The sequence below is a fragment of the Tauraco erythrolophus genome, chromosome 14, assembly GCF_009769465.1.
Source record: "Tauraco erythrolophus isolate bTauEry1 chromosome 14, bTauEry1.pri, whole genome shotgun sequence".
Classification (NCBI taxonomy): domain Eukaryota; kingdom Metazoa; phylum Chordata; class Aves; order Musophagiformes; family Musophagidae; genus Tauraco; species Tauraco erythrolophus.
In genome coordinates, this window is record NC_141478.1 from 2,559,056 (window position 1) to 2,584,310 (window position 25,255).

The following is a 25,255-nucleotide window of genomic DNA, read 5'->3' on the forward strand; positions in this document are numbered from 1 at the left end:
AAATAAAAGCAAAAAAAAATTAATTTTTCTCCCTAGGAGTGGGTTTTATTTATGTTTATTGTCGTCACACGCCCCATCATTAAAAAAAATAAGAAAAATGTCTCAATATTTTATAATTTCTGTAAGAGTGATTGACTCGTCACTCCGAATTCCTCCGCCAGAAAAGAGTCCCCCGGTTCGGGACGCGACTGAGAGAGACAGAGGCGCCTGGAGGGAGAGAACTCGGTACCGCGGGTCTCGGAGTACGCGATGGAGGCTCGGGATGAGGCTGGGGACAGGAGCCGACGCGTCGGCTCCGCAAGAGGCGGCGGGCAGCGTGCGGAAGGACATCTCTCATAGCACAGAGAGACGCACCGGCCCTTCCTTTTCCGGTCGGGGCTGCGGCGGGGTCGGGCTGGAGCACGAGACGCTCCGCCGCCGCCACCATGGTGAGGCGCGGGGCCGCGGCGGGCGGGGAGGGGCAGGGACGGGGACAGGGGCCGCCGGTGATCCAGGGCGGGTGGCGGGCTAAGGCCGTGGGGAGCCGGGCCCGGCGGGCAGAGCCGCGCCGCGGGCAGCCCGAGGGCCGCAGGCGGGGGGCGGACGGCCGCCATTTTGGAGCCGTCAGCACTCGGGGCCGCGTGGAGCCCGGGCGAGGAGGCCGGGGCGGGCAGCGACGGGACCGGGGTGGGCTGGAGCTGGAGCGGGACCGGGGCGGGCGGCAGGGCCGGTCGCGGCTTAAAGCTTCGCTTGGACCGCTGGAAGTCACATTTCGTCGGGCAGTGGGGAGATGCGGCCCGCATCACCTTCTGACAGGGCTTTCTAATTTTTCTTACGTATTTCCCTGCAGTATTTCCCTTAAGGCAAAACACAGAAGCTTTTAAGCCCACGTAGAATTAAAAGAACGTTTTCTGTAACACCCCCCCCCCCTTTTTTTTTTTAAGTTTCTTTTTGTTATTTCGAAAAGGACTTGGAGAAGCCTTAGTCTGGAACCAGATTGCAAATGAACGCCTTTTCTCGCTAATCCAGTTCAGATCGTGTTCTGGTTCCTTCGTCGTCGTCAAGCGTGTCCCGTGCTTGTGCCAGAGTCTGCACTGGCTCCGGGGCTCAGCTCTTGGCGAGTAACCAGCGCCAGAAACACAGAGAGCACTTCGGTTGCTGTTAGCTGGATAGTTATAAAGGGTGTTATTCAGACCAGTAAGCTATTATTTGAAATCTTTTCAGTTTTTTGAAACTGGTGCTGCTAGAGGTTGAATTCTCCACCTCACGAATTGAGGCACGAGGGGTTGATCAGAGGGCCTAGATTTTACAAAAAAAAAAATCACTCTGGTGCTAAGTTGGCTTGCTTGTAGTCATTGTGAGTCTCTAGATTGTGTTAGAGAAGCTGATTGCAGCATTTCAACTGTTAGACATGATCTAAATAACAAGCCTTTGGGAAACTGAATAAACGTAGGTGGGTTTTCGATAGGGTTTTCTAATAGTAGGTAGGAAGTAGTTTAAAATGTGTTGCTTAAGAGCCCAGAGATTCAATTCTAGATTAGTTTTACCCAAATGACTTGGAAATCTCTTGAATTTCAAACCTCAGGTGTAGCATTCTGGGTATGGATTGTGCTGTGGAGCACTAATTTAAGTGAAAATTATTGCTATGATGATGTAATTTGCGTCTTACCCAGTGTTCAGCGACAGTTGCCTGCTGTCAACATGCTGGCACTGTTGAGCTGAAGACACCTCCGTTCTGAGCAATATTTGATGGATTTGAATGCTAGCAATTAACTTTATTTGTGCTTAAGAGTTTTTGCTTTTTCCTTTTCAGGCTTGTGCTCGACCGTTGATATCCGTCTACTCCGAGAAGGGGGAAGCATCAGGCAAGAATGTCACCCTGCCTGCTGTGTTCAAGGCTCCCATTCGCCCTGACGTGGTGAACTTCGTTCACACCAACCTGCGCAAGAACAACAGGCAGCCCTACGCCGTCAGTGAGCTCGCAGGTACGGCTGGTCCCCAGCGTGGGCAGAGCTACTGGTGTCAGCCTCTGGCTTTGACGTGGGTGGGCTACGGTAGAGGCAAATGAAGAATTGAAATCAGAGGAACGCTGTTCAGGGTGATACTGTGCAGAGAGCAAGGCAGCTGTTCTGGTTATTAACAGTCTGATTTTAATTGTTAGGAAATACAACTCTCTTATTCTGAAGGACAACAAGGTGTTGTAAAAGTCTTGGAGTATCACAGAATGGTTTGGGTTGGAAGGGACCTTAAAGACCATCCAGTTCCATCCCCCTGCCATGGGCAGGGACACCTTCTACTACACCAGGTTGCGCAAAGCCTCATCCAACCTGGCCTTGAACACTGCCAGGGATGGGGCAGCCACAGCTTCTCTGGGCAACCTGGTCCAGTGCCTCACCACCCTCTGAGTGAAAAATTTCTTCCTTAGATCTAATCTAAATCTCCCCTCTTTCAGTTTAAAGCCATTGCCCCGTGTCCTATCACTACACACCCTTGTCCAAAGCCGTTCTCCAGCTTTCCTGTAGCCCCTTTAAGTACTGGAAGACCGCTATAAGATCACCCTGGAGCTTTCTCTTCTCCAGGCTGAACAACCCCAACTCTCTCACTCTGGGGTCTTTATCTGAAATGTGTGTCACTGAAAGTATTGTGGCACCCAGGTCCTCAAGTGGAATCTATGTTCTTTGCAAAAAGAGTACAAAAAGTCTGAAAGTGTATCAGGCAGAAAACTGTGACGAAGAACCACGCTTTATGATCCCTGCTCCACGTGAGACTTACCTGAGGCATTTTCGGAGAAGCAGCCTATGCAAATGAGCCTGTTTTTGGAGTTGCTTCGGTGGCTTGTAGGTGCATATAGCTTCTTCTCCCAAGAAATTTGTGCTAGGAACATGCATTTTCATGTTTATTTCTGATGGTGTTCCAAATGAACATTTTAACCCACTAGGCATAGCAGTGCCAATTTAGAAATTGGTATGTTCATGTACTTGATTCTGACCTAAGCAGATCTTTAGTACAGTAAGAGTTAATTCACCCGATCAGGGTTGGTTTTGCTGAAATGATGAGATTCCACTTCAATGGTCCGTGTTTCTGAAACACATGATAACAGTGGAAGTTCTGATTACGATCCTGAATTCTGCCTGTCTGTGGCATTGGGAAGTCTGTAGTGTTGTCCCTGTGTTAATTTGGATAGTAACTCAAATCTTTCTGTTTCAGGCCACCAGACCAGTGCCGAATCGTGGGGCACTGGGAGAGCTGTTGCTCGTATCCCTCGAGTACGAGGTGGTGGAACGCACCGCTCCGGCCAGGGTGCCTTTGGAAACGTATCCTTTCAGAGCTGCTGCTTGCATCGGGTGCCCTGAACCCATCAAGCAGAAATTTTAGGTATCTAAATGTGACGTGGACCTGCTCCTTGAGGAGCTGCCTACAGTGATCGGGACCCCCAGGTTTGAGAACTCCGTAATGTAATTAGAACCTGCGGTGTGCAAATTCAGTTTTAGTGAACAGCACCTTTTGGTTTTGGGTTTTTTTTTTTTTGATATCTTAAATGTCGTGCCGCACAGTGTCTTGCCATGATGTCGTAATTTGCGTCTGACTCTGTGCTCAGTGACAGTGCCTGCTGTCAGTGTACTGGTACAGATGGTTGACGAACAATTAGCACTGAGCAAGGACTGAGGAGTCAGACGAGAAAAAGCAGCTTCAGAAAGGTTGTTCTTAACTGCCCATGCCTAGATGTGTCGCGGGGGCCGCATGTTTGCCCCAACCAAGACCTGGCGGCGCTGGCACCGCAGAGTGAACACGACCCAGAAGCGTTACGCCATCTGTTCCGCCCTGGCCGCCTCTGCCCTTCCGGCACTGGTCATGTCGAAAGGTGGGAATTGTGTCTGGAAAGGTTTGCCTGCAGTACCAGTTACTATGTGATGACTTGAAATGTTTCCTGTAGATAACGAGATTCTCTGTTGAAGATTTTTTAAGAGGCAGTGTGTTCCTCGGCAGGGGAGGGTGTGTTTCTGTCAGGTACAGCTCGGGAAGGTTCGTCGCCGTTACGTGGTCTCGGAGGTTGGGTGATGCTGAGGTGCTTTCCACGTGCGTGGCTGATGCTGTCCGTGCAGTTTATGGAAATGGAAATTGAGTTTTGAATCGCGTGACAGTTCAGTTTGATTTCTGTTCATGGAAGCCAAAGGTTTGCTTAATGTTTGCTCAGGTACAGAAAGTACTGTCTGAGGCAGAGCCACGAGACTCATTGAAACACCTCTGTTGTAGTTACCACGCCTGCACGTTGGATCAGGGATTTAATTTCCACTGTTGATCGTTTTGTATCATTTCGGAATACACAAGGCAGTAACCCTGAGAAACATGTACTGCGGGTAACTGTGTCTTGTGAAATCCTCACCAGGCCACCGCATCGAGGAGATTCCAGAAATTCCTCTGGTTGTTGAGGACAAAGTTGAGAGTTACAAGAAAACCAAGGAAGCCGTTCTCCTTCTGAAGAAGCTTAAAGCTTGGAATGACATCAAAAAGGTGAGTTGCTAAAGTGTGTTCTTAAGAGCAAAACCCTACAGTAGGAGTTCCAAATAGTTCTGTTGGGATTTGATGCCACTAGAGAGAGCCCTTGGTAACAAAACTACAAGAAACTGCAAAAAAAAAAAAGAGTTTAAGCAAAGTAAATTTAACATGTTAAAAATGTTAATATCTGCTTTTTTTTTTTTTTTTTACTGTTAAGAATGATGAACTTCTCACTGGTCCGTGTTTCAGACAAGCAGTGGTGACTGTGAAGTTCTGACTGCAGCCGTTTTGTTGTGTCTCACTAATGGGGTTTGGATGATTTCAAACATTCACAAGTTCTATTTTCGGATAGGTTTATGCTTCCCAGCGTATGCGGGCTGGGAAGGGTAAAATGAGGAATCGCCGTCGCATCCAGCGCAGGGGACCCTGCATCATCTACAACGAGGACAATGGTATCATCAGAGCTTTCCGGAATATCCCAGGTAATTGTGACTTGGGGCACGCTCACCCTTCTGTTGGGAGACTGCTTGGGATGATGAGATTCCACTTCATTGGTCCGTGTTTCTGAAACACATGATTTTGTGGAAGTTCTGACTTGCTGAAGCAGCTACTAGGTTCTCTATAAGAATCTGTTTTGGTGATGTTGAGGATTTTTATGACAAATTTTACGGCTGTCGCCAACCATGAACTGCATTTGGAGCAGTTGGAAATGAGGCTGTTGAGTTTGTCGCTGGAAAAAGGCAGATTATTTTTAAAAATGTAATAGGTTTTCCTACGGGGTGTTTGTAACTTTATGGTGCGAGAGCTGATAGTGCACACCAGCAGATGGGGGCTTTTCTCAGCTGGTTATGTCTTAGTCTTGCGTTCCTTGGTTTTAATTACACATGGAAGGGGTTTGGTTTTTTTCTCTGCAGGAATTACTCTTCTCAACGTGAGCAAGCTGAACCTGCTGCGACTGGCTCCCGGCGGCCACGTTGGGCGCTTCTGCATTTGGACAGAGAGCGCCTTCCGCAAGCTGGACGATCTGTACGGCACCTGGCGCAAGGCCGCCACGCTCAAGAGTGACTACAAGTGAGCGCCGGGCACACCCGGGCGGGGTGATGATGGGCTGGGGAGGGCACCCCCTTCCGTTCTCCCGCTGGGATGTGGAAAAGGAGTAGTGTTACTTGTTCCTAAATGCCTGTTTTAATTGAATCGGCCGTGTTTTTATCATCCCGCTGACACCACGGACGTTGTTTTCACAGCCTGCCCATGCACAAGATGACCAATACAGACATCGGGAGAATCATGAGGAGCCAGGAGATCCAGAAGGCGCTGCGCGCTCCCAAGTAATGATTTTTACGGAATGAATGCAAAGTGTGGTCCCTTTAGTGATTGCCAAGTGTGAGGCTGTGTGGTGGGATCAGAGATCTCCGAGCAGCGGGATGGTGGATGGGGTTGGGGTTCCGTTAGTTTCTGGGTGTAAATACTAGGAACTGTGGTTCCCCAGATTTCAGGGAAAATCTAGCGGGACGTGAGTTCTGAAGGGAGATGGTGACGCACGTCGGTTCCTTTCAGGAAGAAGATCCGCCGCCGAGTGCTGAAGAAGAACCCGCTGAAGAACCTGCGGATCATGATCAAGTTGAACCCGTACGCCAAAACGATGCGCCGCAACACCATCCTGCGCCACGCGCACAACGTGAGTGAGCGCGCAGGCTGGCGGCGGCCGGAAGTGCTTTCAGTGCTTGAGATTGCTCCCTAATGATCCAACCCTAACCATTCTGTGATTCTATGATCCCTTTTTCTTTTTCAGCATAAACTTAAGGAGGAGAAGAAAGCCAAGGCCAAGGCCAAGCTGGCGGCCGCGGTCCCGGCGGAGCCCAGAGCAGAGACCACAACCAAGGCTGCCAAGGTGGCCACCAAGGCCAAGGTCAAGGCTGAAGCATAAACACTGTGCAGTTCTTCGTCCGCTTCGGTTCGGGAAACAGCCGTGCGTCTCTAATAAATTCCATTGGAACAGAGGAATGCTGTCAGGGTTTTCTTCGAAAAAAAAAAAAAAAGTCATGTTTTTGAGCAGGATTTCAAAGGGCAACTCCTTAAAGAAGGGTAAAATGGCGGGATGGGCTTTGCCATGTTGGAGCTGAGAGTCGCTTTTTCCTGATTTAACACGGCTCCGCGTGGGGCCGTGACGTCACGCGGCCACGCGGGGGCAGCTGCTGCCCGGAAATGTGCTCATAGCGCTGTGACGTCAGGCCGCCCGCGGGCGGCTCCTCCGGCGCGCCAGGGGGCGCTGTGGCGGCGCGGCGGCGGGCGCGCGGGGCGGAGGATGCTGAGCCGCCTGCAGGAGCTGCGCCGGGAGGAGGAGACGCTGCTGCGGGTGAAGGCGGCGCTGCACGACCAGCTCACCCGCCTCAGGGTCAGCGCTCCGCGCCGGGGGCGAGCGGGGGGTCCTCGGGGCGGCCCCGGGGGGGGGGGCGGCCCCGGGAGGGCGGCGGGGAGGCGGATGCGGCCGCGGCTGCGCGGCCGCGGCAGCGCGGGGCCGGGCGTGCCCCGCCATTCCTTTCTCTTTCCTTTCTATTTCCTATTCCCTTTCTATTTTCCTTCTTTAACGCATGCCGTGCTCTCGAGGGGCGCGCTGCGGGCCCGCGCCGCGCCGCCGAGGGGTTTGGCGCTGTGCCGTGGCCGCCGCAGCCGTTTCCCAGCATAAACGCTGCGCCGGACACAGCCCCCCGCTGGTGTCACTGGTGTCCTGCTGTGCGTTGATGCTGAAGAGCGGTGAAACGTGATTGAAAGGCTTTGCTGGTACTGCTGTTGAGCGTTCAAAAATATTTTAATGTCATTGCATTTTGAGTTTTTAATACTGGGAGTAGAGTGCAAGAAATAATCGCTGCAGAGGTGTCCGTGTGCCCTCGAGTGCAGGTGGAGGAGCTGGCGCTGCAGTCCATGATCAGGTCCCGGGAGGAGAACGGAACGGGCTCGTCGGCAGCGGTTGCAGAGGAGACCGCCAAGGTAAGGGGGGTCCCTGGCGGGTGCGAAGCCGGGGACTGGCGTCCCCCTGGGCCGGGGGTCAGCGGAGCAGCAGGAGAGGAGAGCTGTGCTGGCTGGAGGTGTTTCCGTGGATGGTTTTCATCTGGTGTTCGCAATGTCGAGCTTTTGTGCTGTTCAGGAACTGAAAGGCTCAGCTCTGAAATCTGTCTGGTTGGTTCCTGGTTTGTGTCTCAAGGGTTTCGCCTTTTTCCAGCTCTGAAAGCAGCACGTTGTTTCCAGGGAGGTTGGAAAATACCTGCTTTATACTGGCGTAGCTCCAGTCCGCCATTTATTAAGCGTTGTTTCCAGTGCTCTTAACTGTGACTTGCTGGTTTGGCCAGCTGATCGCAGGGGATGGAGGTACAGGCATCTTCTGAACTTGTTACTAAATACTTGGTCAGCCTGAACCAGTTGAAGCTTTTTTGTGGAGAGCTCGTCACTGTCATGGGCTTGTGCAGCCAGTGGTTCCAGTACCACATTTCTAAAAAGTGCTGCGACTGTGCAGTTTTCATAGTGATCTGAGAAATATTTAGTATTGCTACTGGTCTTGGTAATTAGCAAGTTAAACTCTTTTTGTTGTGGCAGACTCTTGGGCAAATGGACAACGAGGCTGCTATCAATCAAACTGAATTACACCTAAGCCTTCAAGATCATGAAGAGGAGGAGGAAGAGGAGGAAGAGGAATCCGATTCTTGAGAGGAAAAGAAAAGAGATGGTTTTTAATACAGACTCAGGAATTTCTTCTTCACTCATACAAAATTCGCCAACTGATTTTCATTTTGTCCTGTATATGGATAAGAACTGTGTGATACGCAGGACACTGGGAGTCTGGGGAAGTTCCACTTGAACACACGAACGTCACAAGCTTGGCACGTCTTGACTTGGATGGTAACAGGATGAAAATTTGCTGCACAAATATGTAGCATCGTCTGTTCCACACGTAAAACCTAATGTAGCTTTCTGCATCTTTAGATGTGGGTGGGAGAAGTCATTGAGCAAGTCAGACTAATTTAACGGGTGTAAGAGCAATAAATCATCTGTTCTTATTTCCTGACGCTGAAAATCAAACCAGGCCACAGGGGCTGGTTGCTGAACCAACGATTATGTGATAACCTCATTTGATTAAACTGGGAATTTTAAGATATGCAGTGAGAAAAGATGTGTCTAGGGCTGTCTCCAGGCTTTCAGCTGCGACGTTCTCAGTGACACGGAAAACTGGACTGGCGGTGACAGAGCTGTGCGCGTTCTTAGTCTGGAGCAGCAGGTGCTGTGCCGTCACCCTGATGCTGAGCACGGTCACCAGGTGGCCTCTCTGTACCCCCTGGTGCTCTTCTTCAGAACCATCACTCTTGACTTCTTGCCCTCTCAAGTAGCAGCCAATTAGCCTTTTATTTGTCCGCAACTTGGTCCATGTTACTTGCAATAAGGAACTCATATTTTTAAATTTGTGTTAGTTTCTTTTTCCTTCACAGTAACTTCATAAATCAGTGCACATCTACCTTCTGCTTTCAAGTGAGCTTCAAGGAGGAGCATGAGAAGTTTAAGCACTTAGTTATAAAATGAAAAGTGAAGTCTCCTCCCCAATTTCTTTAATGGTGCAGAAAGAAGCTGGTGCTGCTCTTACCAACAGACAGTGTGTTCTTCCTCCTGGTGGAGCTCAGATTCCACGTGGCGCAGCTGGTTATCAATTCTGAAAGCAGAGAAACCCAAACTCTCTTAAGCTGATTGAAAATGGACAATAAAAGAAATATTCTGACTCAGCCACTTTGTCAACTGTCTTACTAGGAAAACAGTTACACCCAGGATTGTTTGTGGCACAATGACTATCTCAGGGTGCCGTTGCTCTGTCTGGCATCACTCTGAATAGCAGAAGTTTGCTTTTAAGAGCAGGAAAGGAACTTGGAAAAGTGTCCCACATCCTGGGTGTGGTCAGAACACATGCTTCAATTTCTCATGAGTTCCTGCCACTGCTTGCAGAGAGATTGTTTATTTGGCTCTTACATGGTTTGTGGTCATAAAACCAGTGGTGCAATATAACCATGGCTTCATCCTGTGCTAAAGCCTAATTCAGTTTTGACAACCCTGGATGTCTCAATGAAGTAGCTTAGAACATGAGTGCAGAACATTTCGCAAAACTCCCCCCAGACTCACAGTTTAAAAAATAAAAAATCAAAAAGTTTGAGCAGAAAATGTCATGGCTTGGAGTGTCAAGTAATTCTTTGAAAGGATGTGTGTGAAGAGGTGGCTTGGGAGGAGCTCAGCAGCCAGCCCCTCCCGTCTGCACGACACAGTGCCCAGCAAGCTCAGGGTGCTTCACTGGGCTCCTCGGCTCCGGCGTAAGCAGGAACACTGGCCACCCTTTTCCTTTGCTTCTGGGTAAATCATTCTGGAGTAGCTGCTCTCGGGTTTCATCTCCAAAGGGTAATTTTGACTGTTGAAAAAAATGGTGTTTGTCCCCAGCATGGTCCAGAGTAGTTCCTGCTGTCTTTTGTGAATGAGTCCCTTGTTTGCTTTTGGATTAAAATAAACCAATTCCTTTGCATGTTGCAATAAAGTACTTTTCCTGGTGTCCTACTGCATAAAACTCTACTTGCAGTGTTCAAGTTATTGCTGTCTGCAGAGCAAATAAGTACAATGGATTTTGAATCTCCAAAAACTTGCTGTTCACATACTACATATTTATTTTTACAAACAGTAAAAAGTACTATTTTGTAGTGTTTTTTGTGTTAGGGTATATAATTCACATCCAAAGGACAGATTTTTCATGAACCATTACACAGCCTTGTCACCAGCACCAACAGTCACATTCCAGTAAGGACAAGCTGAAGCAAGCCCTGGATGTGCCAGTGAGTCATTTCCTGCTGTTGCTGGGTTGAGGGCTATTCTATCCCTCTCTGATACTGGATACTGTCAGCCAAGTGGAAGTTCATGTCTAGAATGATTGGGATTCCTCTTGGGAAGGAACTTAAGCCATTTCCATGCCCAAAACATGCTTTCAGGGAGCTGAACTTTTTGTAGAGCTGCTCAACATGGCTTTGTGCTGAGGACACACAGCTGTACCCACATCTCCCTGTTGTGTTGTGCAGCAACCTGCTTGCTGCATAGCTGACAGAACAGCATCTTCTGAAGAAAAATAAGCTGAAGGAAGCAGTGTGGTACAATTACTCTTGGTCTTCCTTCCACTGGGTAGGTCACACCATTCTGTGGTTTGTGCCACACCACCAGTTTGCCCAGGAAAGTGCCCGTTGCACCCCACCCAGGGGGTTACAGCATCAAACAGAGCATCAGTGCTGTACAAGTGCAAGCACTACACAGACAAAACCTCTGCAGTCAGGCTTCCCTCTGACATTCCACAGAAACCTGGTGGACAGGATATTAACACACTGCAACAGCAACTGACCCACACCCCAGCGTTTTACACAGCAGTCTTGTACCTCTTGGAACTGAAAAGGTTGCACAGTTGTGGAAAAATGCATAGAAAAAGGGTGTGTGATGCACCAGTGACTTCAGATTAAGGCTTTGGTTAAGTTTTTAAATTTAAAGAAAAGCTTCAAGAAGTTACTTGATAATATATTTATTAAGAGAATCCATTGCTAAACATCTGAGAGAATAAAACAATAGAGGATCTTCATTCACTTTAGACACTAACACAGTTGTCATGAATCTTTAGGTTAAAAGAAAGCAAACTGCTTGGATCTTTGTCTTGATTCTGTAGGACACTTCCAAGAACTAACTTTTAAAAATCAATCAAAGAGACATACATCACTAAATCCAAGTATGATGATATGTTTTAAAAATAAATATAGAAATATGAACAAGTCTACAATTAGAATATTGCCCTGTACGTTCCAAGAAACACAGAGCTCTTGCCTTCTTTACCTGCAAAGAGAGATGTCTAAACAGCAACAGCAGAACCATTAGGCCTAACTTTCAGACACAGTTGGGCAGCAGCAAAAGCATGCTCGACAGACACAGTTTTGGAGCATCCCTAACCCTTTTTGCATGGGAGATTAGGTAAGCATGATTGAAGTACCAAGGGTTTACAAAGAATCCTGATAAAGTTCAAACAAGCTGAGGGTCAACACCCCTAGTGATATTTTCGTTAAGAAAGAATATCCATAATCACTTGAAATCAACAAGCACTGTAACTTAAACGTCTGAACCTTTTGGTCAGTAAACGAACGTAATCCAATACAATACAAATTAGTGTGTGACAAAATTTAAAACCATTTGGCACATGCTATAAAGACATTCTTCCTTAAGAGGTGAAATACATGTTTGAACAGGTACAAGCTGAGGAACTAGGACCAAAATAGCATTGTTGTTAACAGAGGTACAGTACAGGGTTTGCTCTTCCACATTCAGACTCCAGCAGCATGCGTGGGTGTACTCGGTTGGTTAAGGCCTATGGTTGAACAAAGCCACCCTGCAAAATCCACCTCCTCTGCTTCAGATCTCTTAATGAAAGCATGAATCTGAGCAATGGAAAAGAATATTATTATTATTATTCAAGCATTCCATCAGTTAAATAAAATGAACTATGATAAATCCAGTTTACTTTCAGGAGTCAAGCTAGCTACAAAATTGACCAAACCACAGGAAATGACCAGAAGAGCTTTTCTGCAGGATTACTGACACAACCAGCCTGTGAAACGTACATATTGCAAAATATTCCAGAGGAATACTGCCTACACAGGGCCTACTGCAGAGTACTTACACCACAGCATGCGATAAGGATGTGACTCAGCCACTTGAGATAATACTCTGGAAAATGTCTGCCCGTGCACAGAAAGGTTTTTTGTAATAGGAGTCTGACTGCATTCTGCACCCGTATTGTACAGCAGGATCAGGGCAGGGAAAACTTGATTTTCTGCAGAAGAACTTAAGTCCTAGCATTACACTTAAGGCCACAAAAAGATCCACTGAAATGGATACGGTCGTTTAATGCAGGAAAAGAAATGCAGGATTTGTTTCTATCTAGCAGTTCTACAGATTTTACAAGACAAAGCTGATAGAGAGGCAAATGTGTTTCACAACAGATGATAACAATGTATTTAACTAGTCCATAAGGTATATGGAATTTTGTCCTTTCATCCTCCTAGAAGTAATACTTTATATACTTTACTATTGACTAATAAACCCAAGAAAAAAAGAATTTTTGCCAATTTAACAGCATTATGTCATTGTAATTATCCAAGGGCAGACTCCAAAACCCATCAGTTTTGGTCTCCTTGACAGTCCCTGTCCTAGGAGCACATGAAAGCCTGCAGCCCTTGATCTCTGGGTCAGAAATGCAGCCCCTCTTCAAACTGTTTGAGCTGCTTGTGTCAAGGGTCACAAAAAGAGTGAAGAGTGCTCTTCAAGTTAAGAATCTTCACTTACCATCAGCTGCTTCAAATCAGCTCTCTCAGCAGGATTTTTAATTAAACTAGGAAAACAGAAAGTGTTACACAAGTTACACACCATTCTCTTGTAAAATGAAGACCGAATTATATCATGTTGGCGTACTGCTTTGGTCTGAAGAAGACACCACTCCAGATAAAAGCATTAGGTAATGCAGGGCACCTCGAACATAGAGATGGGTCTGTAAGCAAATCCCTGCTGCAGGTTTTGCAGGTACAGTTTTAGGTATGAAACCCTGAGCTGTCTCATTCTGTTCCGTGGAGGCAGGAGTGTGTCTTTATAACCAAGCAGGAGAGATCACATTCCCATTTAAACAAAAACTCAACAACATGAACCAACCGCTTGATGCCTTGAGTTTTTCCCCAAGTCTTTCAAGCTCAGAATGAAGTACAGCTATTGCATGACTCTTCTTCCTTTTGGAAGTAGTAAACACATATACGTAGCTTTTAATAAACAAACTACCTTCTCAAACTGTAATGAGCTGCCTCCCTTAGCACTGAATATATACTGGTTCAGTGCTGGTATCGCTGAAGTGCAGTTGGAAAAGTAAATAGACAGGAGAATGACTGCTGTGATAAAGATAGTTCAGTCAAGCACTGGGAAAGAAAAAAACACACCTGGAGCCTGTGAAGGTTACCCTGAACAGTAAGGCTCTTCCTTGACAAGTGTGCTGTATGGTCAGAGTCCATCAGTACTATGGTATCTTCAGTGCTGAGAAAATGCTCATCTAAGTTGTACACTGAAGTAGAAATTGTATCTTACAAGAGGAACATCTCTCAGCTTTGGGGTTGTCTTTGGAGGCATACGCTGTCAAGCCGGTGCCTGTAAAATGAGCTTCAGGCACACTAACAGTCAGAGAAAGAGGATTACACCAACTGAAATTACTTTCCATTTGCCATGGCCTACAAATAGGGACTCTGATTGCCAAGTTATTGATACAGTAAGTCAGCAGGCCTGATCCAAACACGTGCCTTTGCAACTTAGCCATAGAGAAAATACTCACCATTTGTTAACGAAATCTTGAAATTCAGAACCAAAGACACCATTGGGCAGTTTTGGAGGTGGCTAAAAATAAATACATTAAAATCAGTAGTCATTCAGCACAACTACTACATGGTGACACACAACCTGCCCAGAGATCTATCAATCACATGTCCTGTACATGGGTAAAGCTGTAAAGCACTAGCACTACCCAGGCCTTCTTTCAAAGCTGAACTCTGCTACGAATGTCAGGCAGACTTCAGCTTCTGTGCATATGAAAAGGATGTTCTGTCATCTGATTTATAAAAGTGACAATGCTGAGCTTATCACTGATTAATTTTGGTTATTACTCTCACAGCTGCTGGGTTTTCGGTGTTTCAGTAATAAATGAGACCAGAGAGTTTCTATGGTGTGGGGTGGTTTTTAGTTTGTTTTTTTCTTCCTGTGCACACACCTGAATGGGGTTAAGACAGCCTTGAGCTGTGGCTGTAGAAGGCTCAGAGCAGCTGGCAGTCATTAGCACTGTGTTATTCTCTTCACTACTAATCTCCAGTCTGGGGAAGGGAAGATGCTCTGCACATCACTAGCTCTGTAATGCTTTTGATCTAAATATTCTGTCCCAAGGAATGAGTTCATTTAGGTTCTAAATTCAAAAAGAATTCTGATCAAGAGGTACTATATAAACCTGTGTGTTATTGTGTTGTTCTCCATGACATTTGCTACAGGATCAGAGTTAAGTTTTCATTCCTACACCACGGGTCCTGCAAGCACTTACACTGGGGTTACGTGTATGTACAGAGCTGAGACATGGCCTGCATTCGGTGACTCGCTGGTGTACAGACTTTGTTGCATGCAGCAGCTCATGCTGCTTGCGCTCCAGCAGAGGTGGCAGAAGATAATCTTGCCAAATTCTCAGCTACTGCAGCTTTTCGTCTTAAACTGGCTTCCTCAGGGATGCTACAAGAGCAGGACTACAGTATCTTAAGTAATCCAGTGCTGACTATTCCAAGAGTGAGTGCTGTCATAGGAAGGTGTCATATAATATGCAAAATAGGGTTGTAATGCAAGAGGAGGATTGTGTTTGCAGATAAAGAACAGAAGCAATTGACCAGTACATATACAGTAGCATGAGCAACGCTAGTCTTTGCAGGCATCTCGACACATCTATTTAAAAAGCACAACTGGTGTCTGACATTTTTATAATTCATTCACCTGGAACAATTATGTTAGCCAGCTGTTACAAATGATAGCTAACTTGAGCATGCTTTTTTTTTTTTTCGGAAGGACACAAGCAGTGGAGTCACACGAGTTTCAGTAGCACTTGTGAAGATATTGGAAACAGACTATCAATCCTAATCTACCAATCTCTAATAACTAAACCTTGTAGCTTAGCTATTTGAAAGATACAGTATTATAAATTAGGTTGTTCATAGGACTAAAACAAATAAAAAAACAGTTTTGTGTATGCTTGATCATACTGTTTGCTATTAACTGTCCTAACAGATTGCATGATCCAGGCTGGAAAGTGTATAAACCTACTTAAATTACGCAGAGAAATGAAATAAAATTTTCCTGGGAATAACTTAAAATCAAGCCAACACACATAACAAGGATGTGTCTCAAACTGCAGCAACAGAAGATCAGAAGACCTGGCTTATCCTAACACTAAACCCACCTCCCCTCAAATCCTGGAATGCTTTAAAAACCTACAATTGTATTAGTACAAGAGCAAATGAGTTGATTACCTCATTGACAATGTAATCAAGAAGTTCAAAGATGGCCATTGGGGGTCTGCTGTCTGGTCCATAAGCTGAAGTGGAAAAACACAGTGTTACTCTCCTTCCATGGCAGGAGTGTTTTAAGAAGTTAAGTCACACACACTATTCTTACATGGTGTCCAGTGGATTTACAGGAAAAAAAGTGGAACAGCAACAGGGGGACATTGCTTTCCAGTCTGATCCAAGCCATTAACTTCACCGAGAATTGTCATACTCTACTTGGAGCAGCATTGCATCTTAGAGAGATGAACCGTAACAGACTGGGATCTTACTGGTGCTCACAAACAGCTCAGGTATTAACAAAAGGATCTCTGCTCCTTGATTCTCAGATACCTCCTGACAGTGAGACTGAGTCACATGCCCAATACAATCCTGATTTTTTTTTTTTTTTAAGTTTAAAGCCACGCTGTGCAGATCAGTATCAAGTAAGGAAGACTTTTAAGCTGACAGAGAAGAGTGTTAGAAAAAAATTTAGCAGAAGGTTGTAACTTACAGCTCACTGGTCGACCAGGTGTTCTTTGCCTGGGCGAGGTCTCTGTGACTGGAGAATCTCCCTCTACCGGGCAGCCAAACATTAATTCAAGCTCCTTGGAATCAGGAGGAGGAATCGGGTATCTGCCAATAGCCATTTCTACCAGTGACAACCCCATACTCCATATATCCGACTGCACTGAATAATGAGTTCCCTGTAGTCTCTCCGGCTACAAAAAAAGTAGGGAATAGAGACAGTATTGTAATAAGCAAGAAAAAACCAAATGGCATTCTGCAATAGCCTGGATAAAATGAAGGATGAAGCCCCAACTTATTAGTATGACATGCTCCAGTGATGACTGACTGATTTTTATTTTTTTTTTTTTTTTTTTTAAAGGTCTCATCTGGAGTTCCAGAAGTTCACTGCATACCAACACTGCAAATAACTTTGACACTTTTTAAAAATGATGCTATTATGTTGCTGGTTTATTTCTTTAGCATAATCCTTAAATGTTACGATGATGACAATTAAAGAGCAAGAAAGCAAAACTAGTACAGGTCACCAAAGATCACCTGGTTTCCCTGAGAAGCTGTTCTTGGTTTTCTGCTTTGGGAAGGAGAAGGAAGGTAACTGTTAATGCCATATGGGTCCAAAAGTGACCTCATGCTCTAGCAATAATCTTGTGTTTGTGACACTTCTCAGCTAACACCATTCTGACAGCTCCCTCTAGCAGAAATGCATTTATGCAAGGACTGTTACATGCATGCATACTGCACTTCTAGAGCCATATTCAAATAATTTCTAAATGAACTGTTGAGCTCTATAATCCATTGAAAAGACAATAAAATATAACATACAAATGGAATGATAAAGTATTATGCAGGACAGACTCTTCCTGGAGGTCTAATGATTGAAAAAATACATACAAGATAGGAAGATAGACACGTGTTCTGCTAGCTTAACCACTCGCACATCATGGCCTGACAAACAAAAATGCAATAGGCTTAAGTTTTTCTCACAAAAAAACCTGGGAAGGGACAAACAAATTCTGGACAGGTTATATGCACAGGCTAATGTAAGTATTACCAAAATATGTATTTGCAGGTAAGCCAGATTCAGCCAAAAACATGTTCTGTATTGGCTTTAAAAGACTTAAACACTAGAATTTAAATATGAGTCTTTTTGGTCAATTGAATCATGATTAAATCCATATCCAGATATTCCAGCCACACTCCTCCAAAGATCCTCAGTTTTGATCATCGTACCCATCTTCTATTTCTGCCTAAAGAAGTAAACCAAAAGATTAGTCCTTCACTAACTACCTTTTGCTTAGTTTTGGCACTTGCTTTATCAGTACCATGTTGAGTGCTGAAAATGGTTTCTGCAATTTGTAATACATCCATGTACATCATTCTTGGATCCATTTTTACTAAGACTTCTCAAAGAAAACGTTCATTTTGCTTATCTCTTTCTAAAAAAAAAATAAATCAAAGCTCGTTTTACCAAAATGGTGTAGATTCTTGCCTGATTTTGGAAAAATACATATGTAATTTCAAACTTATTCTCATAGAATGTAAGAATACAGTATTCCTGTAAAGTCTCTTCCCTCTGCCATAATAGGTGATAGTCTTGTTAAATTAGTTTTGTGACATTTATCGAGATTATATTTGAGCTTTCTCCAGTGTCCCACCTCAGCTAGTTCAAAAGTCATCTGGATAAACTACACAATTGCTGGACGATGGATAAAGATGTCCCAAAACAGGGATACACAGTAGATTTTCATAAAATCTAAGTGTAAAGGAAGAAGTGAGTGGATGCGAAAAGGCAGGAAACACACACAGTAGTAGTTACACAAAACCAATTAACACGTTCAAGTTAAGCACTGTTGATTATACACACTTTCATGGGGCAGAACAGGACGTTGTTTGGTACGTAACAATTCTCTAGCTTTATTAGAAAAAGCATGCTCAGGGAGATACCGCACAAAAAGGTACTTCAGACGCTACCAAAATGAATCAAGTCACCGTCACAGCTTGGTTTGTGAGTCATGGTGACAGAGAACAAAGCTAAATCTCAGTCTGGCAGAAACAATAAATTGAGGAAAACTGAAGGCAGACAGCACTTTGCTCTCATTCCTTCTACTAGAAGAAAAAGGGCAAGCCAGTAGTAAGTCAAGGGCCCAGAAGAGATTGAGCTGTGAACGATTTTTTTTTTTTTTTTGCTAATTAGCAACAGCCCCTAGATGCATGTGGGAACAGTTTTATGTCAAGTATGTTACCAATATTAAATGACTAAAGAGAGAACTGTCTTTGATTTTGAAATGCAGGTCTCATGCTAAGCAGAAGCAGAATTATTATGCTTTTTTCCTTTAAGCCCACACAGTTTCAATCCTACAGCAGCCATCTCTGCACACTTTGACTGTACCAGTTAATTGGCTATACGCGGAACAAGGTGAGTATATTAGAATAAAGAGATCTGTTATTTCCACTAACTGTGACTTTCTCATAACGCAAAGAGTTCCTCTGAAGAGTGAGTTTCAAGGTATTCCTAATATACAGGAATAAAGAACACCCTGTAAATAGTCTCAGATAGCTGCTGTGGCCATGTCCACACTAGCTGTTCCCTGGTTTTCTCCTGTTGCTGCAGCCGTGTCGGGTTCCCGGGAGCAGCCACAACAGGATCACTAGTGAGGCAGCAGCTGCCTACAGAAGTGACTGCAGTAAAATGCTGGAGTGAAAAAGAGAACCACACTTCAAGAAAGTAAGCTCTGGATACTGGGCTTTTTTGGAGACACACATACACAAACCCACATGCATTAACCGACTGGATTCTGCAATGCAGACACAATTGCATCTCTTCTGTAACATTACGAACTACTCCAAGTTGCTTGGCTTTTCCTGCAACAGTTCTTTCCCCCACACACACAATCTGATATGATAGTGGAATATTCCTGGAATGCAGGAAACACTGAACTACGAACAGCAGAGCAGTAGTAACAGCAATAGCTGTTTTTTTGTTTGATTACTGGAACTGTGATAATTCTACCATAACGTATAGTAAACGCAAAGCTATAAAATCCGTACTTACAGACATGTAGGAGCGTGTGCCAACGAACGAGTTTGCCATAGAATCTATCAGTTGTCCACTGACACCAAAATCACAAAGCTTGATTTCACCTCTGGAGTTTACCAAAATGTTAGATGGTTTAACATCTGGAAAGAAATGAACGGATGATTTACATTTATAATAGATAAAACGGGAAATCTGACAATGAAAGTAACATGAAAGGTGAGAATTACCATGTGCCTCCTGCTGTTTCTGTTCTATGACACAATTCTATCCCTTCTCCACGAATCCTAAGACAAGAGATTTGGTTCCCTACCTAGGCCCATCTCACAGGCTCTCTATTTAAATAGAGGTAAACAAAAGGAAGTTTTTAAAATTACAAGTGCAAAAAGGCTGTTAGTTTAAAGTTTTTATTTCACCCTCTTTCTTGCCTTTTAAATATTGTTTTGGCATCTATGTCCTCCTTGCAGTGACCAACATTTGAGATAAGCTTGCAAGTGTATGTCAGCATAACTTCTCTTTATTGATTGTTTCTAGGCAAAAGAAGATCATTAAAGAGACCCTACACATTTATTTTACACAGGTCAATGAACTACAGCAGCCACACCATCATCCCTAACTTAGCCTTCAAAATCATCCTATAGCCAAGCAGTTCTTGGAGCGTGTTCTTCCTGTTCTGGGTTTTGTTTGAGGTTTTTTGGGGGAGGTGGGTGGTCTTGGTTTTATTTGTGGTTGTTGGGTTTGGTTGGTGTTTTTTTTTTTAAAAAGCTCTGAAAAAAAATAATTATCCTGTTATTGAAAAGCTGCATTTAAAATACTTTGAGATTGTTTACCTGTGATATAACCCTCTCATGATTTAGAATTCCTTGCTTTTTCTAAATGGAAATTTAATAAGGGTCACTGGTAGCTAAGCAACTAGTAATAGCTATTTGTAAATGCAAAGCTACAGAGAACTATTGTTTAGCTTTTCTTTCACAGCTGTAAGTAGTTTTTTTGCTTCATCTTGCTGCTTGGCCCCTGGTCACCAAGACATTATCGACATCAGTAATCAACAGCTCACATTTGTAATGTAATGCTGCAGAATAAAGGGTACTCTAAACTGGTTTTGGAGAAAGATCGGCCTGGTCTAACAGAATGTCACTGAGACTTTGCTATTCAAGAGCAGATCCAGAAGGTCATGGTCTGTAGTATATTTTCCATTTGCTTTTCACTTTTAAACACAAACATATCCCAGATAGCTTTCATTTCAGTGACTGAGGAACTGGTCTCAGCTTCTGATTTCAACAGGATGTCACTGGAAAGAGGATACTAATGTGACTCCTCAGCTCTGGAAAAAGATCTCCATGCAGAAGGTTACGCCTCACTGAGCAACATCCATGGACATAGGAAATGAAAACTAAACTGTATTTCAGCTGTTTCTCCCCCCAGCTCCCTTTTAAAGAACAAAACCAACCTTGCATAAAGTCACCCACTTTTGGAAATTGTGGCTATATTTTCTGGTTCCTGACATCACCTTTCTAGGTAACTGAAACTGCCTGGGCACACTGGTAACCATGTTCTGTGGTGATTTGTGTACACACAAGTTCTTCTAGACTCAGCCACAGGACAGCCAGCCTACAGCTTGTCCACTTTGCTTGGAGCAAGCATCAGCCTGTAGAAAATCCACACAGTGATCTGAAACTACTCCAGCGTCTTAACACAGAGGAAGTCATGCCCATGTACATCTTCCTTCTACCACAAAGAAGAAAATCCCAGCTTCTTCTGCCAGGTACAGTCTTTCTCTTTATGGAGGGGGAAGAATATGGGCATGTATTTTGTGTGTACACAGATTTTACTCCCCATCCCTAGGAAAGTAACCGGCTTATAAGCATTGCTCTCCTCAATAGATTTTCCTCCTCTAAGAGCAGGAGAGGTACTGGGCAGTTTCTGGAGCTGTCTGCCAGGCAGGAAACAGTGTTACACGCTGGTTAATTCGGAGCAGGACTTGAATAAACAGAGATTTTAGAGGCCTTCTGGGCAGACAGCTGAACCTTCTACCAGTTCTACCTCCTCCGTGCAAGTCTTGACTACTTGTAGAGACCTCACCACAAGTACACTTCACAATGAACAGCAAGAATCCAGTCTAGGAGCTTGGTCTGTTTAAAATTCCAGCAGGAAAAAAAACCCAAATAAATCATCCAAAAAACACTAAATCAAGCAGATGTTGGTACATTGAAGCAGGCAGCAGAGATTAGAGATTCCCAGCTACACAGGAATCTTCACCTAAAGCTCCGTGTAAAAGCAAGGTGGAAAAAATAACGTTTGCAAAATACACTGGAAGCATTGCAGAGCCTGAACAAATTACAAATACGGCCTTTAAATATGTACTGCTTGTCTATGCACATTTACTAGTTCAATTCAGAACACAGACATAAACCCTCACTTGTATCTACAGTTCATGAATACTTCATGTTCATAACTGAGTGGCAAAAAAATAACATTAGCATTCCACTGTCAGTGAAGTAAACGACATTCTCTTTAGAAGCACCTTATCTGCTCTAGAATCCACCTGGTCTTTTGAAAGACCTCACTTTTGCCTTCGCTGTTTTTCTAGCTGATCATCCCACACTGTACCTTTCTTACAATAGCACAGCAAACCATGACTCCTCACTGGACTTTTATAGAAAGCTTGCCTTTCCCCAAGCATTTTCGTTTTCCTTGCAAGGCACCCAGTGTGATCAGAGTGTGATGGTTTGGAACGCTGCTGTCTTTCCACCCCTCTAAATGTAGCCCGTTATCCTATTCTAACTCCAGAGGGTCTGAACACTTAAGCAGTTTCTCTGGAAACCAGAGATTTATACTGCCAAACGGAACAGGAATGCCAAGGCAGCCTTCAAAATATATACCGTAACTTGTAAGAGACAGAAAAATCTAGAAAGGAAGACCAAATGTGCTACATAAGTGAAGTATTTTAAGTTTATCCCTGCCCATGACAGGGAGGTTGGATTAGATGATCTCTGAGGTCCCTTCCAGCCTGTGCCATTCTATGATTCCATTCTATGATTTTAAGTTTTAAATAAAATGAAAGGACTTGTCATGTATGTTCCCAAACAACCCAGAAGAGAGCTGTGCAATTCTAGAGAAGTCCATAGCCAGTCCCGAGGGATGGATATAGGACACTGAAAAAGGAGCTAGTTAATACAAAGAAGTCTCCAGGATTTACAGGATGTCTTGAATCTCTGAAAGAGGTATGCCTCCCCTGGGCCAGCCCTGCTCTCCCCTACTAGACACAAACCTAGTTCATTCTGAAAGAAAGGTGGCCCTGGACATCATTGTAACACCATCAGGCAAGGGTTTTTTTGTATGGAAGTGACTGAGTAGCCAGGCACTGGAGAACACATTTGTCTTGCAGCACATTATTGGTATCTTCCAACCAATTTCAATTTCCCAAGACAGGATCTCATGAGAATCACCTAGGAACTAACCCACTAGAACAGACCATTGACAACATCTCTGTTGTGTGGTACCTCCTACTCCAGAGCTGCTGGCTGCAACTGGAGTTCAGAAATCTTGCAACACTTTCTGTGCAAAAAGAGACTTTCCAGAGAGAATTTCACTCCAGACTGTGCTCAAAAAGAACTAAAACTACGTTCTGATTAACTTACATTGTTTTTTTTTTAATTCATCCAGAGACAAAACACAGCAAAAAAGTTTGTGTGTCTTAATAAACTGCAGCAACATACCTTGTAATTAGTTACAGGACTTTTCTCTCCTTGCCATTCAGTGAATTCGGGTATTAACCACAAAGGTAAATAGGACTGTAAAAGTAGCGCTTTCTATACCATTCCGTGCTATAAACGTCTCTATTTAACTGAATAGGAGCTATTAAGAAAATACCTACTATACCAGCGCTCCTTGTCTCTTCCTTTTCTGTGCCTGTTTTGTATCCCACCAGTTTGTCTTTCAGAAGATTTGCAATTTCTATCACATCTTGTCAGAGAGAACCAAACGAAAACATGGGGGCCCAGATGAGCTACAGTCTACAAAGACTGTATTTTCCATTCCTTCCTTAATAAGCCCTGCCAACATCTTCCTTGAGCTGTCTGTCATGACAAGTGAATACTTTTTGCCAGAGGTCACAGTTAGTTCAGCATACATCTGTGCGTGGCAGCAGTTTAAGCTGAACCTCATGCTGAGCAGCCACCATACTCCATTTGGTGTTCTGCAGTCATTTGTGACTGTCACTACCTCTTGATCAATCCAAGCAAATGTGCCACTGATAAGTTTTGACAATTTATTTTTTATTCTTTTCTTTCATATCAGCATTGTTATTTGTCAAACAGTAGTCTCTTGTACTCAGAACGCTGGGTGCTAACTTCTGCCAATCATGGAAAAACTGTTAACATCTTCTAGAATCCTTACCCTGGAAGACACACAGTACACCCTGATACAAGATGATCTCTTTGCCAGGACTCTCCCTCATGCTCTGAACAGAGACAAATGACTTTGCAACTACCATCAGAAATCTTTACAGAATCTACCTCCACCCTTCTTTCTTCAGAAGGGAGCTATATCTAATTGTTTAAAAAAGAAATAAAACAAAACAGAAACATGTAATAAACATAGTCTACTTCACATGTAAGGCAATCCTACACCAGATTGTATAAACTAGGATTGCTAACTACTCTTTTCGGTCTGGCCAACAAATGTAAACTCAGACCCATATTACCACCTGATGAAGATATTTTCACAATGTGAAGATGAATCTCGTGGTACAAAACTCACGGAACAGCGGGCACGGCTTACACATACTGCACGATCACTGCCACGAACAGTGCCACTCGAACAAAACCGTGAAACGCTCCAGCCTTCGATTTGCACTCACGTCAGGAATAATTGAACTTATTGCCTTACCGTTTCGAGTGTCATTTTTGTTTAATGGAACATACAACAGATAAATGAATGAGCTGGATTTCTAAAACGGCAACTGTAAGCTGAAAATATGGCAGTGCCTTTATTTTACAGTGAAGTAACTAAAGATCCCAGAAGCATAGAAGTGATACTTGATTTTACATAGCTTCACCATGTTTTTAAAACTTTTAAGTGTAGAAAAGATGCAGTTCTGCATGACAGATGTCTAGAATAAAAATTACATTGAAGAAAAATTACAAAGTAAAATTTTATCTCACCTCTGTGCATTATTTTGTGCTTTTCTCTCAGATACGTGAGTCCTTTTATTACCTAATGACAAATTAAAGAAAAAATTTTAATTTATGAAACAGAAAAGATAATTGCATGCTTTGCCTGTACAAGAATTCCAACTGAATGCAACATAACAGAAATTCCAACATGTAAACACTGCAAATCAATATTTTGTTTTAATTTATACCTCCAGCTCAGACTAGAAAAACAAAGTCAACCAAGCCCTTACTGGAACTTTTGCATACAGAGCGTGTTGCACAATAGATATGAAAAGGTAACATTCAAAATTTTTTAATGAAGTGTTAATTCTGTTCTTATCCAGAAGCACGGGCTGATACAAAAGCAGAAAATCAAAGCAACACAATAGAATGTGTTACTCATTCCAGTGCCCTGAGCTACCAAATGACGACACGTACACAGACTGCTTTTTAGAAGAAAGCAACACAATCTGGTAATATTTCTCTCTTCCCCATCCCTCAGTCCTGAAGTGGTGGTTTCCTGGATCTGACACAAGTGTACCCACTTCCAGCTTTCGAGAGCCATGAACACTTACCGCAATGCTAACTTTGCCCAGTATCTGCTCTGGAATTCTTCCAGCCTTTTTCAGTACTTGATCCAAGGAGCCGCCATCCTAACAACAAATGTTTGAATAGTCAAGCTTTAATCAAATTACTCTAAAGCATTTTCAACAGGACTGTAGTCTGGAGCCTAAGTTCAGTGAGAAAAAAAAACTGTTGCTTTTTATGTTTGATATAACACTGTTATGGTGCATATCTGAAAAAAATAAATCATTCCCCAGTAGGAATTAGTCAGTTTTATGTTTATTGTAAACAAACATTTGGCCAGTAACAACATCCACTCAAATAAACACTCCACACAATGATCTTCCATA

The 25,255-nt window shown here is 43.8% G+C and overlaps 3 protein-coding genes and 5 non-coding genes across 9 annotated transcripts in view; 7 read left to right on the top strand and 1 right to left on the bottom strand.

The window, feature by feature from the left end:
- Positions 1-331: 331 nt before the first annotated feature.
- RPL4 (ribosomal protein L4) lies at positions 332-6,476 on the top strand. The gene is made up of 10 exons (XM_086620006.1): positions 332-428; positions 1,793-1,964; positions 3,187-3,293; positions 3,703-3,841; positions 4,367-4,491; positions 4,829-4,958; positions 5,391-5,547; positions 5,721-5,804; positions 6,034-6,154; positions 6,269-6,476. The coding sequence occupies exons 1-10, from the start codon at positions 426-428 to the stop codon at positions 6,401-6,403; spliced, it is 1,173 nt and encodes a 390-aa protein (XP_086476132.1). The 5' UTR covers positions 332-425; the 3' UTR covers positions 6,404-6,476.
- Positions 1,621-1,721, top strand: LOC147527834 (small nucleolar RNA SNORD16). The gene has a single exon (XR_015222554.1). It is a non-coding gene; the product is annotated as a small nucleolar RNA SNORD16 (small nucleolar RNA).
- Positions 3,024-3,095, top strand: LOC147527835 (small nucleolar RNA SNORD18). The gene has a single exon (XR_015222558.1). It is a non-coding gene; the product is annotated as a small nucleolar RNA SNORD18 (small nucleolar RNA).
- LOC147527836 (small nucleolar RNA SNORD16) lies at positions 3,539-3,637 on the top strand. The gene has a single exon (XR_015222553.1). It is a non-coding gene; the product is annotated as a small nucleolar RNA SNORD16 (small nucleolar RNA).
- LOC147527837 (small nucleolar RNA SNORD18) lies at positions 4,690-4,757 on the top strand. Its single transcript, XR_015222560.1, has one exon. It is a non-coding gene; the product is annotated as a small nucleolar RNA SNORD18 (small nucleolar RNA).
- On the top strand, positions 5,004-5,074 carry LOC147527838 (small nucleolar RNA SNORD18). Its single transcript, XR_015222559.1, has one exon. It is a non-coding gene; the product is annotated as a small nucleolar RNA SNORD18 (small nucleolar RNA).
- Positions 6,477-6,781: 305 nt separating the features above from the next.
- On the top strand, positions 6,782-8,495 carry SNAPC5 (small nuclear RNA activating complex polypeptide 5). 2 transcript variants are annotated; one of them, XM_086620364.1, is made up of 3 exons: positions 6,782-6,871; positions 7,375-7,464; positions 8,068-8,495. In XM_086620364.1, the coding sequence occupies exons 1-3, from the start codon at positions 6,782-6,784 to the stop codon at positions 8,176-8,178; spliced, it is 291 nt and encodes a 96-aa protein (XP_086476490.1). In that variant the 3' UTR covers positions 8,179-8,495. The 2 variants fall into 2 exon arrangements, with proteins under 2 accessions (XP_086476490.1, XP_086476491.1); XM_086620365.1 differs by lacking the exon at positions 7,375-7,464.
- A 2,545-nt stretch (positions 8,496-11,040) lies between these two features.
- Positions 11,041-25,255, bottom strand: part of MAP2K1 (mitogen-activated protein kinase kinase 1) — a 36,706-nt gene continuing 22,491 nt past the window's right edge. The window contains exons 4-11 of the mRNA XM_086620005.1: positions 24,917-24,994; positions 24,351-24,402; positions 19,204-19,328; positions 16,138-16,345; positions 15,612-15,676; positions 13,889-13,950; positions 12,865-12,910; positions 11,041-11,957 (exon numbers count right to left, since the gene is read on the bottom strand). Of these exons, the coding sequence (XP_086476131.1) occupies positions 11,844-11,957; positions 12,865-12,910; positions 13,889-13,950; positions 15,612-15,676; positions 16,138-16,345; positions 19,204-19,328; positions 24,351-24,402; positions 24,917-24,994 (750 nt within the window). The 3' untranslated portion in view covers positions 11,041-11,843. The remainder of the gene's footprint in view (positions 11,958-12,864; positions 12,911-13,888; positions 13,951-15,611; positions 15,677-16,137; positions 16,346-19,203; positions 19,329-24,350; positions 24,403-24,916; positions 24,995-25,255) is intronic.